This window comes from Mus musculus, chromosome 6 (assembly GCF_000001635.26).
Source record: "Mus musculus strain C57BL/6J chromosome 6, GRCm38.p6 C57BL/6J".
Lineage (NCBI taxonomy): Eukaryota > Metazoa > Chordata > Mammalia > Rodentia > Muridae > Mus > Mus musculus.
The window spans coordinates 131543280-131559875 of record NC_000072.6 but is presented as its reverse complement, the minus strand read 5'-3'; the positions used below and the strand labels follow the sequence as shown (position 1 = coordinate 131559875).

The 16596-nt window shown below is 40.4% G+C and overlaps 1 protein-coding gene across 1 annotated transcript; it reads right to left on the bottom strand.

Moving 5' to 3' along the window:
* Nucleotides 1-6118: 6118 nt before the first annotated feature.
* Nucleotides 6119-16114, bottom strand: 5430401F13Rik (RIKEN cDNA 5430401F13 gene). Its single transcript, NM_001244628.1, has 5 exons — nucleotides 16014-16114; nucleotides 14616-14642; nucleotides 8528-8560; nucleotides 6933-7292; nucleotides 6119-6199 (listed from the first exon to the last, which is right to left on the bottom strand). Exons 1-5 carry the CDS (start codon nucleotides 16090-16092, stop codon nucleotides 6171-6173), a joined length of 528 nt encoding a protein of 175 aa, NP_001231557.1. The 5' UTR covers nucleotides 16093-16114; the 3' UTR covers nucleotides 6119-6170.
* Between the last annotated feature and the right edge of the window lie 482 nt (nucleotides 16115-16596).

The following is a 16596-nucleotide window of genomic DNA, read 5'->3' as shown; positions in this document are numbered from 1 at the left end:
GTTGAGGGGCATCTGGGTTCTTTCCAGCTTCTGGCTATTATAAATAAGGCTGCTATGAACATAGTGGAGCATGTGTCCTTCTTACCAGTTGGGGCATCTTCTGGATATATGCCCAGGAGAGGTATTGCTGGATCCTCTGGTAGTACTATGTCCAAAGTTTGCTTTTTATAGAACCCAGGATGACCAACCTATGGATGGCAGCATGCACAATAGGCTAGGCCCTCCCCATCCCTTACAAATTAGGGAAATGCTCTACAGGCTTGCTTACAGTTCCATCTTAAGAAAACAACTTCTTAACTGAGCATCTTAAGGTTTTACTGCTGTGAACAGATACCATGACCAAGGCAACTCTTATAAGGATGACATTTAATTGGGGCTGGCTTACAGATTCAGAGGTTCTGTCCATTATCATCAAGGTGGGGAGCATGGTAGTGTCCAAGCATGATGCAGGAGGAGCTGAGAGTTCTACACCTTGTTCTGAAGGCAAACAGAAGACTAGCATCCAGGCAGCTAGGATGAGAGACTTAAAGCCCACACCCATAAGGGCATACTTCCTAGAAAAAGTCCACACCTGCTGATACTGCCATCCCCTGGGACATGCATATTCAAACCACCACACTGAGGTTCCCTCCTCTCAGATGACTTTAGGTTGTGTCAAGTTGGCATAAAACTATCCAACACAATTGCAAAGGACCCAGTACCTCTGTTTTCAACAAGCACCTTTAAATGATTTAAACAATATTCTAACTCACAGCACCACACCAATATTTACTGTACCCCTTTGGATCTATGCAGTTAAACTGAGGAGTCCCCTGTGATTCCAGAAGTACCTTTAAAGTAATGAAATTACCTGTACTCTGGAGAGAATTGTGAAGATTTAATTAAAGTCAACTTGACCTAGTTTCTAATCCAGGACTTCCTCTGCTCTAGGCAAACATGCTCCCAACTTTGCTACACCTTCAGCCCCAGCCTAGTATCACTTTCAAAATGTAGGTTATCTGCCAATATTTAGAAACAAAGTTACAGAGACTCTCCTGACTATATATTGGAAGATGAGGAATTGACTAAAAACCTGAAGTACTTCGTACATAGGAACTGGCTTTTCCCACTCTCCTGGAGTTTGTTTGACTGCCTGACAGCATAATTGTAACCTATGTTTTTGGCTCCTGGTATTTTAAGTTAGGTTTCTATTTAAATGCAGCTTTTGATGTTTATTAATCATGTGAGAGATGGATTCACAATGGTGTAATTTTCACCTTAAATTGGATGCCTAACACTCATAAGTGCTAACCCACCCAGTATGTACACTCCAAAGTCAAACTACAGATAGAGCCATGTCTTGGGAGATGAGATGCTGCTGATTTCTCTCTGGCAGAAATTGCCTATCGCTTTCATATTTCAGTGAGGCAGCAGAGTCCCTTATGTATCCTAAGTATAAATTACTATGTAATTTTTGAGATAAAAACTGTCTTTTCTCATTATTCATTAGACATTGAAATCATAGCAGAGCAGTCATGTTTTGAAAATTTGTCAATTTTGCTGTACTTAATATCTTCAGTTGTGGAGAAATTACCAGAAAATAGACATCACTTTCAAACATGACTGGTTTCTTCTAAAAACTAACCTTACCTTCACTATTAGGAAATAAAGGTGTATTCTAAGGGCATGCCTGTGTTAAGCTACAGCATATTATAACTTGGGGCATGTCTGCATTCCAGCCAGATCATATTTCTGGATATGATCCCTTGCCAGAGCAGCCATGTTGCTGGATTAAAATTTCTCTACAAGAGTGAAAGGAAATCTTTGCAAGTGATTGTATTAGCATCTTGACAATACACAGAGATCATAAAGCTAAACAACAACATACTTTAGTACATTCAACACCAACACCTGTCTAGAATTTTTATCTGTTTCTGAGACAAATCTGACCAACTTAGGGGAAGAAAGGTTGTGTAGCAAAAACCGAGTTAACTGCTCTCATTTCCCAGTGGACACTCAAGTGCTGCACCCACCCATAGGTTCTCTGAAATCAAGAGTGAAACACGTACGTACACACATACATACACACAAACAAACACACACACACACATACACACAAACAAACACACACACACACACACACACACACACCAGTTAATTTTAATATGCAGGTTGGATACTTCTAAACCTCCCAGAGGCTATCACTCACTCCCCTCTGTATTCCTGAATTAACATCTTCTGAATCTATATTTTATCTTTGCTGCCCTGTTACATTCTGGACAGTCTTCTCCCCACCCCACCCCCTTCTTCCCCCGCACTCCTTCTCCTACCACCATCCCCTTTCCACCTAGGGATGCTTTCCCTTCCACCTACATTGCTGGATTATTTCTCTCCTTCAGGTTTAAATCTGATCCCTCTGCCCCCAAGTCATGGAGATCTCCTCCTTAACTCTCTCCTATCTGTCCCAAGCCCGGGAGTCCTAAAAGTGCTGCCTCTGTCTGCCCTGCCCAGCCATTTGATGCAGACATCTTTATTTACCAATCTGAACCAACTGAGGGCAGGGTCCCTCAGTGTCTTACGTGCAGACACGAATGTAAGCAGTTTTGAGCACCAAAATTAGCATTATAACACAAGCAACATTAGGCCAAACCCACTTCAGGTTGCATTAGTGTACACTTCCAGGTCACAAGCCACCATTATTATTTGGATATGATATATTCCAATTCTTAAAATCAAAGACAGATATTTTGCTAGAAGTGGTGGATCATGGGAGATGAAGTCAGGATGATAAGGGGTTCAAGGTCATCCTGAACTACATACAGAATTTGAGGAGTTTGAGAAAAATCTGAGAAAGTTAAGACCCTGTTTCAAAAAGAAAAAAATTCACCTTCACCCAAAGAGTTGGGGGTCAACCCTTTGATATTCTGAAAAAGCAACTCATAACATGAAACCACATAATTTGTTCTGCAGATTATTTTTGGTGGAAGATTTGCAGGCCAGGAGAGACCAAAATATATGTTGAAAATCAAAATAAAGGGTCTTGGTGGGGTAGAGAATTTACCAACTAAGAATACTATGCCTGCTAAAAGTATCTTTCAGAAATTAAAGAAGATAGACTCCTCAAACATGGTGGCTCAATATTGAACTTGCTCTATTATACAGGCTAAAGTAAGTTCCTTTTCTTGTTTGGTCTTTTGTTGAAATAAGATTTTTCTGTATAGCTTAGACTGGCTTCAAACTCTTTTCTGTTTTATAACCTTTATTTTTATTGAGGGCAAAGAGCATATGGATGTATGGATCCCATAGTGTACTTGTACAAGTCAGAAGACACTTGTGGTAGTTGGTTCTCTTTCCACAGAGTGGGTCCTGGGAGTTGAATTCCAGTAGTCAGTCTTTGTTTTGCTGAGTCATCTTGTCTGTCTCTACCTTCAAATTCTTGGTCGTCCTCCTCAAACGTCCTCAGTTTCTCAAGTGCACACCCAGTTTCTGAAGGAATTTGTTCAAGTAGAACTCTACAACATCTGTCAATACAAAAATGAGAGAAAGTGTAAAACTTGCTATAAAAGTACATATGCAATAAATTCAAAATGAGGTAAAACTTCAGTGGTGGTGCAGAACTCACTGTCAGCTCTATGAAGTCAAGAAGTATTGCTGGGTGTGGTAGTGCATACCTGTAGTCAGTCCTAACACTCGGCGGGTAGAGGTAGGAATTCGAAGTCATTCTCAGCTACACAACGATTTAGAAGCCAGCCTAGGCTAGAAGAAATCTTGTGTCAAAGTCAAATGAGCAACATCAAAATAAAGCATTACAAATACCTATTGCTACAGCAGTGTTACTTGGTATCTGCTATGTAAAAGATGTGAACAATAAATTCTGTGAAATAAAAACTGCAAGAATAATAAGTTAAAGTGTAGAATTTGTATGTGGTTGAAACTAAGCTGATGCTTCTCGACTTATACGGGGGTTAGACCCTGACAAAACCACAGGAGGTCTAAAAATAGAGTACGTTTACATGTGTATAAGCTCGGCAACTATCATAGTGAAGCAACACAACACCCTGTAGTGTTGTAAATTGTCTCCATGACTAGGAACTTTAACTCCCTGAGGCTGCCCACCTTCAAGCACCACATTGGGAAACGTCACAGTGTAATTTGTGCACCTAGCATCCCAGTACAGTTGGACCTGTAGCTGAAGTCCTTATAAGTCAAAGCTGTTTGTAAATTATTGCAAGATAATATCCAATATATATAAAGAACTTAAGAAGATGGACTCCAGAAAATCAAATGGGGTACAGAGCTAAAGAAAGAATTCTCAACTGAGGAATATCAAATGGCTGAGAAACATCCGAAAAAACATTCAAGATCCTTATTCATCAGGGAAATACAAATCAAAGCAATGCTGACATTCCACCTCAAACCAGTCAGAATGGCTAAGATCAAAAATTCAGATGACAGCAGATGTTGGCAAGGATGTGGAGAAAGAGGGACACTCCTCCATTGTTGGCGGAATTGCAAACTGGTACAGCCACTCTGCAAATCAGTCTGGCGGTTCTTCAGAAAACTGGACATAGTACTACCAGAAGATCCAGCAATTGATCTCCTGGGCATATACCCAGAAAGTATACCAACTTGTAATAAGAACACATATTTAAACTATGTTCATAGCAGACTTATAATAGCCAGAAGCTGCAAAGAACCCAGATGTCCCTCATCATAGGAATGAATACAGAGAAAATGTGGTACATTTACACAATAGAGTACTACTCAGCAATTAAAAATAATGAATTCATGAAATTCTGAGGCAAATGGATGCATCTGGATGGTATCATCCTGAGTGAGGTAACCCAATAACAAAAGAACTCACATGATATGTATACACGGATAAGTGAATATTAGCTCAGAAACTTAGAATATCCAATATACAATTTGCAAAACACATGAAACCCAAGAAGAAGGAAGACCAAAGTGTGGATACTTCGTTACTTCTCAGTAATGGCTAGTTTTGTGTCAACTTGACACAGTTGGAGTTATCACAGAAAAAGGAGCTTCAGTTGAGGAAATGCCTCCATGAGATCCAACTGTAAGGCATTTTCTCAATTAATGATCAAGTGGGGAAGGCCCCTTGTGGGTGGGACCATCTCTGGGCTGGTAATCTTGGTTCTATAAGAGAGTAGGCTGAGCAAGCCAGGGGAAGCAAGCCAGTAAACAACATCCCTCCATGGCCTCTGCATCAGCTCCTGCTTTCTGACCTGCTTGAGTTCCAGTCCTGACTTCATTTGGCGATGAACAGCAGAGTGGAAGTGTAAGCCAAATATACCCTTTCCTCCCCAACTTGCTTCTTGGTCATGATGTTTGTGCAGGAATAGAAACCCTGACTAAGACAAATGAGGAAGAAAATACCCATGGAAGGAGTTACAGAGACAAAGTTTAGAGCAGAGCCAGAGACTGCCCCATCTGGAGATCCATCCCATAAACAAACACCAAATCCAGACACTATTACAAAATCCAGCAAGATTTTGCTGAAAGGTCCCTGATATAGTTGTCTCTTGTGAGTCTATGCCAGTGCCTGGTAATGCAGAAGTGGATGCTCACAGTCATCTATTGGATGGAACAGAGGGCCCCAAGGAAGAAGCTAAAGAAAGTACCCGAAAAGCTGAAGGGGTCTGCAACCCTATAGGAGGAAAAACAATATGAACTAACCAGTATCCTTCAGATCTTGTGTCTCTAGCTGCAAATGTAGCAAAGGATGGCCTAGTTGGAGGAGAGGCCCTTGGTCTTGCAAAGATTGTATACCCCAGTACAAGGGAATGACAGGGCCAGGATGCAGGAGTGGGTGGGTTCAGGAGCAGTACTGGGGAGGATATAGGGGACTTTCAGGATAGCATTTGAAATGTAAATGAAGAAAATATCTGATAAAAGAATTTGAAAAAAAGAAATAATTGTCATTGAAGATTGCAATGTTAGTTTCTTCTTGAACTAAGAAATTTTGTATATTGATAATTTGGTCAATGATTACAAGAATATTATCCTTTGCTCTCAAAAACATGTGAAGCCACTATCAATTCCCTAACATCTCCAGGGCACAGATCAGTTTGGAGAGCCATAATCCTAGAAGAAAGACAGAAGCCAAGGTATTTATGCTGCTGGTTTTATTGATGCTTTGAACTTGAGGAAAGGCCAGGCCCAGTGGTTTACTCCTGGTAAACTTCTTGAACATTATCTGAAACAAAGAGAAGGACTTTAGAAGTCAAATACTCCTAAACATGTGTCTGATACCTTCAACACCCAGTAGTCTCATTAAAATGCATTATGTTGCTGGATGGACATGGTGACCCATGCCTAATTCCACTCAGAATAGTGAGACAGGAAGATCAGTGAATGTGAGGCAAACATGGACTGCATGGTGAATTTCAGGTCAGGCTGGGCTACAAAATGAAGCCCTGTCTCAATAAAAAGAAAGAAGAAAGAAAGGAAAACAGGAAAATGGAAGAATGAAGGAAGAAAAATATTAAACAAGAGAAAAAGAAAGTAGAAGAGAGAAAAGGAGGGGGAGAGGTTAGGAGAAAGTGAAGAAGAAAGAAGAAAAAGAAGGTGAGATGATAAAAGAGGGAAAAATCTAGAAACATATTAAACTAATTTGATGAGAGATTCAGATGGGGCAGAGGAAACACTTGCTGCTGTGAGAAGGGAGGAGGGTTTTTTTTCTGTATTTAAATGCTAGGTGGTGAGAATGGCAAGAACAGAGCTGGGGAAAAGTGTTGGAGTGAAAGAGAAGATGCAAGACTCAGAATAATGAGAAAAACTGGGAAATTGGAAAAGAAGTTTACTAAATGATAGAATTTAATTTGCTCTGAGGGAATCACTGGAGACCATCTTTAGTAGGTTCTCCTTTTTTTTTTTTTTTTTTTTTTTTTTTTTTTTTTTTTGGTCATTAGGACTCCTGTTGTACTGACCCTGCTGGCTTCTCTGGCCACCTTTTCCACGCTTTGTTTTCTGGCCACCTTTTCCTTTCTGTTTTTGCTGGCCACCTTTTCCTTTCTGTTCTTGCTGGCCACCTTTTCCTTTCTTGCCTTTCTGGCTACCTTTTCCATTCTGGCCTTTTAGTTCACTGCGACCACGGCCTCCTTGGCCACCTCCTGCTTGTTCATTTCCACTCTGGTGATCCTGGACTTCCAAGTTGTCATCATCAGAGCTTCGTCTACTACGTGGGCCATTCTTCCCTTTCTTGGACTTGATGGCTTCCTTACCATGCTGACTTATTTGATCTTGAAAATGATTCTTTATTTCATTTAGCCTTTCATGTATATCATCATCTTTGGGGAGAGAGAACACACGTCCAGAAAATCAAAAACAGAAAGAAACTTCATGGGCATAACAAGTTAAACAGACAATCTATCACTGAGTTAATTTAGTGAGAAATTATTTTACTGTGGTAGATGATAATAAATAGTGACTAGGTCCAATATATGCAAGAATAGTGACAAAGGGATCTTGCTTGAGAGTGTATAATTACTTAGTGAGGACCATTTTGTTTGCCTGTCCCAAATTTATTCTCCCCTATCTTTTTATATTTTTGGTGCTGCTATTTTTATATAGCATCATCATTCCAGAACATGAACTTGGCATGATACATAAGAAAGTGCCTGTGTTCTTTCATATTTCTCAGTGTCTAAGAGAAATCATAATATAAAAATGTCATTTTAAACATGATGTTACATAACATGTCTGTTGCTTAGAGGATGGGTATAAAATCAATTTGCCATGAGTAATATCTTTCACACCATGATACTAACTCAGCTCCTCATACTTATATCAACTATATGGCACTTTTAACCTTCTAAGTCTAATGAATGTGTATATAGATTAATGAAAGCATAGATTTAGCTGTGGGTTATACCATCTTTTGTAGGAAGTCTTTCCTTTCCTCCTGTACTCTGATATCTATAATTCTCTATGCTTAGTTATTTAGAATTGAATGGTTACTCACAAACTTCACCATCTATTAGATGGGTACCTCAAGTATTCTAACCATGAACCATTTAGCTGTTGCAAAGGTAAATAATCAGAACATTTCTTTCAGGAAACCCGAAATATGTGTGTCACCACAAGGACAACTGAAGAAAGGAGAGGGGGGAAGAGTTGTTTCTTCATCTTTCTTTCTTTTTTTCCCCCTTGAGTCTGTATAGCCCTGGCTGTCCTGGAACTCACTCGGTAGACCAGGCTGGACTCGAACTCAGAAATCTGCCTGCCTCTGCCTCCCAAGTGCTGGGATTAAAGGCATTTGCCACCACCACCTGGATCATTTTACTCATTTTGCTATTATTATTATTATTATTGTTTTGTCTCTTTTGATTTTTTAAGCTTTTTACAATGTGGAGCTAATAACTAAGTAGTAGAATAGTGGGAAGAGAAAATTTTTAAAGCTTAGACATGAGGTTTTGTCAATCTAATAAATTAGAGGTACTTTATACTAGATCAGTAGTCCAGATTTTGATAGACATCATTCAGAATAACTCCAAATAACTTAATTGAAGTTAAAATATCTCACGTTGTTGGTTGGAGTCTCCTATTTCAAGGGCATCTGTGAAGAAATAACAATACACATGCACAAAGTTTAAAATAGCATTACAAACTAAGTGGCAGAATCATTAACAATTCAAGAAATATGCTGAAGACAAATAGCTACATGACTTTTAATGGTTTTGTTTGCTGTCATAGATTGAACCTACAGTCTAATGCACAATACACTGTTGGGAGCCGCCCCCACATTCGCCGTCACAAGATGGCGCTGACATCCTGTGTTCTAAGTGGTAAACAAATAATCTGCGCATGTGCCAAGGGTATTTTACGACTACTTGTACTCTGCCTTTCCCGTGAACGTCAGCTCGGCCACGGGCTGCAGCCAATCAGGGAGTGATGCGTCCTAGGCGAAATATAACGCTCCTAAAAAAGGGGACGGGGTTTTCCGCCATTCTCTCTCGCTGGCATCTCTCTGGCTCTGCGCGCCCTGCGCTCTCTCGCTGCCTAAAGATGTAAACAATAGAGCGCGCTCTGCGCTTTGGCGCGCCGGAGTTCTGGCTCCTAAAGATGTTATTGGGGTGGCTTTCGCTTTTGGGGCTGGGGGTTTGCGCTCCTAGCTCCTGAAGATGTAAGCAATAAAGTTTTGCCGCAGAAGATTCTGGTCTGTTGTGTTCTTCCTGGCCGGGCGTGAGAACGCTATTAAGAATTGGTGCTGAAATCCGGGACGAAAAAATACAAGAAAACTCGGGACCGGCGCAAGGAAGATCCCTCATTCCAGAACCAGAACTGCGGGTCGCGGTAATAAAGGTTCCCGTAAAGCAGACTGTTAAGAAGGATTCAACTGCATGAATTCAGAACTTTTCAGCTGGGGGAACAGAGTACCAGTGAGTACAGCTTTACGAGGTAAGCCTGGTCTTGAACTTTCTAACGAAATTCAAGACAGTCTATCAGAAGTAAAGTGGAAAATGTTTGGCCTTGAATTTTTTCTAGTGTTAGAAGCCCTTTTGTTCCTTTTCACATGTTATCAAGTGGTTAAGGCAGGGCGGATTCTAGATGAAATTCAGGACAATCTATCAGAAGTAAAGCGGGGAGAGAGAGTAGGAGCAAAGAGAAAATATGGTACACAAAATAAGCATACAGGCCTTTCCACGGGTCTTGAACCTGAGGAAAAGTTTAGGTCAGGTAAGAATACCTGGGGAGAGATTAGAAGGAAGGAGAAGGAAAAAGAAAAGAAAAAAGATCAATCAGCAGAGGTTTCTAGGAGAAGGAGCCTATACTCATCACTAGGTGAGCTCAAGGAGCCAGTTCTTAATAGTTCTGAATCAGATGAAAAGGCTATTAGGGCCTGGAAGGCGCTCTCCCGAGCAGGTGAAGCCACTGGACAATAATGACAGAGGCAGGCTCTTGCAGCCTACAAGGTCTTATTGTCCACCCTAGAGTTGTAGATCAAGATTATAAAGGGGAACTTCAGGTTCTCTGTTCTTGTCCTCAAGTTGTCTTTTCTATATCACAAAGAGACAAAATAGCTCAACTAATAATTTTGCCAAGCCTACATGGCTGTTTTTTCTTCCTCTGGTATTCCTAGAGCTGCCAGAGAGATTGGTTCTACTGAAAATGATTCTGATTACTTAATAATGCCTTTAGATTGTTGTCAAATTTTGTCTACTCACGTAGGGGTAAACCCTCGTGGCGTCAGGCCATTACAGGTCTGACAAATGGATGTCACGCATATTTCCTCCTTTGAGAGAAATCAATATTTACATGTTTAGATAAGAAGAGATCACCTCCATACCTTAAATGATTTTCAAAAGCTGTTGGGAGATATTAATTGGCTCAGACCTTTTTTAAAGATTCCTTCCGCTGAGTTAAGGCCTTTGTTTGGTATTTTAGAAGGAGATCCTCATATCTCCTCCCCTAGGACTCTTACTCTAGCTGCTAACCAGGCCTTACAAAAGGTGGAAAAAGCCTTACAGAATGCACAATTACAACGTATTGAGGATTCGCAGCCTTTCAGTTTGTGTGTCTTTAAGACAGCACAATTGCCAACCGCAGTTTTGTGGCAGAATGGGCCATTGTTGTGGATCCATCCAAACGTATCCCCAGCTAAAATAATAGATTGGTATCCTGATGCAATTGCACAGCTTGCCCTTAGAGGCCTAAAAGCAGCAATCACCCACTTTGGGCGAAGTCCATATCTTTTAATTGTACCTTATACCGCTGCACAGGTTCAAACCTTGGCAGCCACATCTAATGATTGGGCAGTTTTAGTTACCTCCTTTTCAGGACAAATAGACAGTTTGCCCAAAATCAATCTGTTGTGTTTCCACAAATAACAGTAAGAAACCCACTTAAAAATGGGATTGTGGTATATACTGATGGATCAAAAACTGGCATAGGTGCCTATGTGGCTAATGGTAAAGTGGTATCCAAACAATATAATGAAAATTCACCTCAAGTGGTAGAATGTTTAGTGGTTTTAGAAGTTTTAAAAACCTTTTTAGAACCCCTTAATATTGTGTCAGATTCCTGTTATGTGGTTAATGCAGTAAATCTTTTAGAAGTGGCTGGAGTGATTAAGCCTTCCAGTAGAGTTGCCAATATTTTTCAGCAGATACAATTAGTTTTGTTATCTAGAAGATTTCCTGTTTATATTACTCATGTTAGAGCCCATTCAGGCCTACCTGGCCCCATGGCTCTGGGAAATGATTTGGCAGATAAGGCCACTAAAGTGGTGGCTGCTGCCCTATCATCCCCGGTAGAGGCTGCAAGAAATTTTCATAACAATTTTCATGTGACGGCTGAAACATTACGCAGTCGTTTCTCCTTGACAAGAAAAGAAGCCCGTGACATTGTTACTCAATGTCAAAGCTGCTGTGAGTTCTTGCCAGTTCCTCATGTGGGAATTAACCCACGCGGTATTCGACCTCTACAGGTCTGGCAAATGGATGTTACACATGTTTCTTCCTTTGGAAAACTTCAATATCTCCATGTGTCCATTGACACATGTTCTGGCATCATGTTTGCTTCTCCGTTAACCGGAGAAAAAGCCTCACATGTGATTCAACATTGCCTTGAGGCATGGAGTGCTTGGGGGAAACCCAAACTCCTTAAGACTGATAATGGATCAGCTTATACATCTCAAAAATTCCAGCAGTTCTGCCGTCAGATGGACGTAACCCACCTGACTGGACTTCCATACAACCCTCAAGGACAGGGTATTGTTGAGCGTGCGCATCGCACCCTCAAAGCCTATCTTATAAAACAAAAGAGGGGAATTGAAGAGATTTTACCCCGAGCACCAAGAGTGTCTGTGTCTATGGCACTCTTTACACTCAATTTTTTAAATATTGATGCTCATGGCCATACTGCGGCTGAACGTCATTGTTCAGAGCCAGATAGGCCCAATGAGATGGTTAAATGGAAAAATGTCCTTGATAATAAATGGTATGGCCCGGATCCTATTTTGATAAGATCCAGGGGAGCTATCTGTGTTTTCCCACAGAATGAAGACAACCCATTTTGGATACCAGAAAGACTCACCCGAAAAATCCAGACTGACCAAGGGAATACTGATGTCCCTCGTCTTGGTGATGTCCAGGGCGTCAATAATAAAGAGAGAGCAGCGTTGGGAGATAATGTTGACATTTCCACTCCCAATGACGGTGATGTATAATGCTCAAGTATTCTCCTGCTTTTTTACCACTAACTAGGAACTGGGTTTAGCCTTGATTCAGACAGCCTTGGCTCTGTCTGGACAGGTCCAGATGACTGACACCATTAACACTTTGTCAGCCTCAGTGACTACAGTCATAGATAAACAGGCCTCAGCTAATGTCAAGATACAGAGAGGTCTCATGCTGGTTAATCAACTCATAGATCTTGTCCAGATACAACTAGATGTATTATGACAAATAACTCAGCTGGGATGTGAACAAAAGTTTCCGGGATTGTGTCTTACTTCCATTCAGTATGTTAAATTTACTAGGGCAGCTAATTTGTCAAAAAGTCTTTTTCAGTATATGTTACAGAATTGGATGGCTGAATTTGAACAGATCCTTCGGGAATTGAGACTTCAGGTCAACTCCACGCGCTTGGACCTGTCCCTGACCAAAGGATTACCCAATTGGATCTCCTCAGCATTTTCCTTCTTTAAAGAATGGGTGGGATTGATATTATTTGGAGATACACTTTGCTGTGGATTAGTGTTGCTTCTTTGATTGGTCTGTAAGCTTAAGGCCCAAACTAGGAGAGACAAGGTGGTTATTGCCCAGGCGCTTGCAGGACTAGAACATGGAGCTTCCCCTGATATATCTATGCTTAGGCAATAGGTCGCTGGCCACTCAGCTCTTATATCCCATGAGGCTAGTCTCATTGCACGGGATAGAGTGAGTGTGCTTCAGCAGCCCGAGAGAGTTGCACGGCTAAGCACTGCAATAGAAGGGCTCTGCGGCATATATGAGCCTATTCTAGGGAGACATGTCATCTTTCAAGAAGGTTGAGTGTTCAAGTGTCCTTCCCCCAGGAAAAACAACACGGGACCAGACCAGGACCCCTCTGGGTGATGAGCCTGGGAGGAGGTTATGTGTACGGCTCCTTTACCTACACACTGGGGATTTGACCTCTATCTCCACTCTCATTAATATGGGTGGCCTATTTGCTCTTATTAAAAGAAAAGGGGGAGATGTTGGGAGCCACCCCCACATTCGCCGTCACAAGATGGCGCTGACATCCTGTGTTCTAAGTGGTAAACAAATAATCTGCGCATGTGCCAAGGGTATTTTACGACTACTTGTACTCTGCCTTTCCCGTGAACGTCAGCTCGGCCACGGGCTGCAGCCAATCAGGGAGTGATGCGTCCTAGGCGAAATATAACGCTCCTAAAAAAGGGGACGGGGTTTTCCGCCATTCTCTCTCGCTGGCATCTCTCTGGCTCTGCGCGCCCTGCGCTCTCTCGCTGCCTAAAGATGTAAACAATAGAGCGCGCTCTGCGCTTTGGCGCGCCGGAGCTCTGGCTCCTAAAGATGTTATTGGGGTGGCTTTCGCTTTTGGGGCTGGGGGTTTGCGCTCCTAGCTCCTGAAGATGTAAGCAATAAAGTTTTGCCGCAGAAGATTCTGGTCTGTTGTGTTCTTCCTGGCCGGGCGTGAGAACGCTATTAAGAATACACAAGTGCTCTACCACTGGCCCAAATCTCCTTTACCTTCCAGTTGCTAAGTTGTTTGCACTAAACTTTACCTAACTCTATACCCCAGTCATGTATTAGATAGAACATGTACCATCTGCCTCTAGCTTCTAAGGAATAAAAAATTATTCATTAATTTCTCTTATTTGATTCTCCCACATCTATAATGGAATATTTAATGATTGCATAACTATAATATTTAAGCAAATTACATACATATTCACTATTCCAATGAAGTATATGTTGTTCTAGCTGGTATTTTGTCAACTTAACACAGCTAAAGTCATCTGAGAGAAATAAACCTCAATTGAAAAACATGCCTCCATAGGATCCTGCTATAGGCAGGCAAGCCCACAGGACATTTTCTTAATTAGTGATTGATTGGGAATGGTTCAGCCAATGGGAGAGAGTGTATCCTTGAACATCTGGTCATGTGGTATATAAGAAAGTGGAATGAGAAGGTCTTAAAGAGCAAGCCAGTAAGCCATGCTCCTTCTCAGCCTCAGGACTGCTGCCTGTGCTTAGGTTCTTGCCCTGCTTCAGTTCTGCCTTGACTTCCCTCTGTAATGGACTGTTACCTGAAAGCATAAGTGAAATAAACCCTTTCCTCTCCACAAGAGACTTCTATTACTCCATTGTTAACTTTGGTCTGTGGTACTATTTAGAGAAAAAATGTTTACAAATGACTGGTGTACATGTATTCTGCTAATATCCGGACACTATCTCACTGAAACAAGAGACATGATATGAAAGACAGGCTTGTATTTAATACCATGACTGAAGACTATGAAAACATTGGGAGTTTTTGCTCTTTTGCTTTTTGAAACTTCCTAAACCCAATTTTGTTAGAACTTCTAAATGACAAAAAAGTAAGCAAAAACTAAACTGTGATAAGTTCTGAAAGAAAATGGAGCAACGCCTTAAATGAAGACTGACCTTCTTCTTGAAGAGCGCTTCCATCATCTACGATTTTAAAAGAGAAATATAAAATCCTTAATATTTGATTCAATATATTCCAACTGTGCACTTCTATAACTCATAAGAAGCTATAAAAAGACGAAAGAGACTGCTAGAAAAATTAAGATATATATTATACACAATACACATGTATATGCATTTCAATACAATGAACCATCATTTTCCAAAGTAGATGCCTAGTCTCCTTTATGGGCTGAAAATGAATAAAAAAGAAGTTAAGCAATCAGTTGAATTTCTTTCTTCATGGTGTACCACCATGCTTGATGATGTGACTCCCTGAACAGATACAACTTGAGAATCAAACCATCCATGGCCCTGCAACTCATTGTTTACACTAACAAGATTTTACTACCCATACAGTTTTTTCCCAAAAGACAAGCTTTCCAAACCATCATTGATTATTTCAGTGAGTTATCCAAAACCTTTTTAATCAAATACAAATCTTTTTGACTCTCTGATACCACAAATGTTTATTCTCTATCATACCCTTTATAGCCATCCTTAGCCTCCATCATATCAAGTTATATATTCCACCCATTTATAATGAATAACTCATTCTACTAACCACACCTCAATGCTTCATTTTTGAATATTGAAATTTTTCCTCCTGCTTTTATCCAAGGCATTAAGGGAAAATGTAACTTTCTTTAATCACATAAACAAGAAATTCATTCTTGTTCAACAACATATTTTTTGAGTATTGTGAGATATTCAAATTTTGCTAACATTCTATGATTAACATTGCCCAGATTTTGGTAAATAAATATTCTAACAGGAACTCTGTAGTTCACTAAACTATAATACTCTGCACGGAAAGCAAATGGTATTGCAATACAGTAGAAGAATCAATAAATGAAATTTTTATTAAACATGAAGATTTAATAAAGGTTCTCAATAATTCTAAATGTTCAAGTTTTCATTGGCAAGGAAACAAAATTTCCAGGTGAATTATAAAACATTTCCACCCTATTCATACAAAGAGTAGATTTGAAAAATATATGGATGTTCAAATAGCAAATGTTATGCTCTGAAGATGCTAGTTTAGAACATAAACTGGCATTTTCAGACACGTAATTTTGTCATTAGTAAAAAAATGATACAGGCTGGGCAGTGGTGGTGCATGCCTTTAATCCCAGCACTTGAGAGGCAGAGGCAAGCAGATTTCTGAGTTCAAGGCCAGCCTGGTCTACAGAATGAGTTCCAGGACAGCCAGGGCTATACAGAGAAATCCTGTCTCAAAAAAAAAAAAAAAAAGAATGATACAGGGAGTAATATGGCCTACCCTTTGATTGGCCAACTCTCTGGATATTGATTTCTTAAAAGAAGTAGCCCAACTCTACGCTTTTCCCCTCTTACCTTCATTGACCCTTTGAGCTGAGGTCAGGGCCAGCAGGGCTATAGAGAGCAGGACCAGAAGAATCCTGGAGGAAGCCATGGTGTCTCTCTCCCTTGGTGCTAGAAGAACTTCAGGCACAGCCTTTATAAGACCCAGGGAAACAATGTCACCTTGAAGACCATGGGATGGGCACTTCCACCCTTATCTAATTTGTGACTTGAACCTCAGCCAGACAAGATGAATTAAAGAACAGGATGTGTTCTTCAAAGGAAACAAAACATTTCTACAAGTTTTTGAAACAATGGCTTATTTTCCTCATTTATTAATTCTAAGTATTACTAATGGTCTTCTATTTTTATATTCCACATATAACTGTGTTTCTCTCTTTTCTTACAGGGTCCAACACTGTTCTAACTTTCTACTCAGTGACTTCAGACACTTTCCTACAGAATGGGCCAACAGAATCACAAAGAAAACAGACTTAAAAAAAAACAAAAACAAAATCACAGAAAAAAACATAAGTCAAGGAAATCTACGATAAGTTATCTTATACAAGTTGGAAAAAAATCAAGAATAGTTGCCAATAAAAGAACAAACCCAACA

What these genes read in the sequence shown, in the direction of transcription:
- 5430401F13Rik (NM_001244628.1), bottom strand. Translation starts at nt 16,092, where the DNA reads ATGGCTTCCTCCAGGATTCTTCTGGTCCTGCTCTCTATAGCCCTGCTG. An exon ending in AGGAGACTCCAACCAACAAC is followed by an intron (nt 7,293 to 8,527) that starts GTGAGATATTTT and finishes CTCTCCCCAAAG; the next exon opens with ATGATGATATACATGAAAGG. An exon ending in TGGCCAGAGAAGCCAGCAGG is followed by an intron (nt 6,200 to 6,932) that starts GTCAGTACAACA and finishes TCTTTGTTTCAG; the next exon opens with ATAATGTTCAAGAAGTTTAC.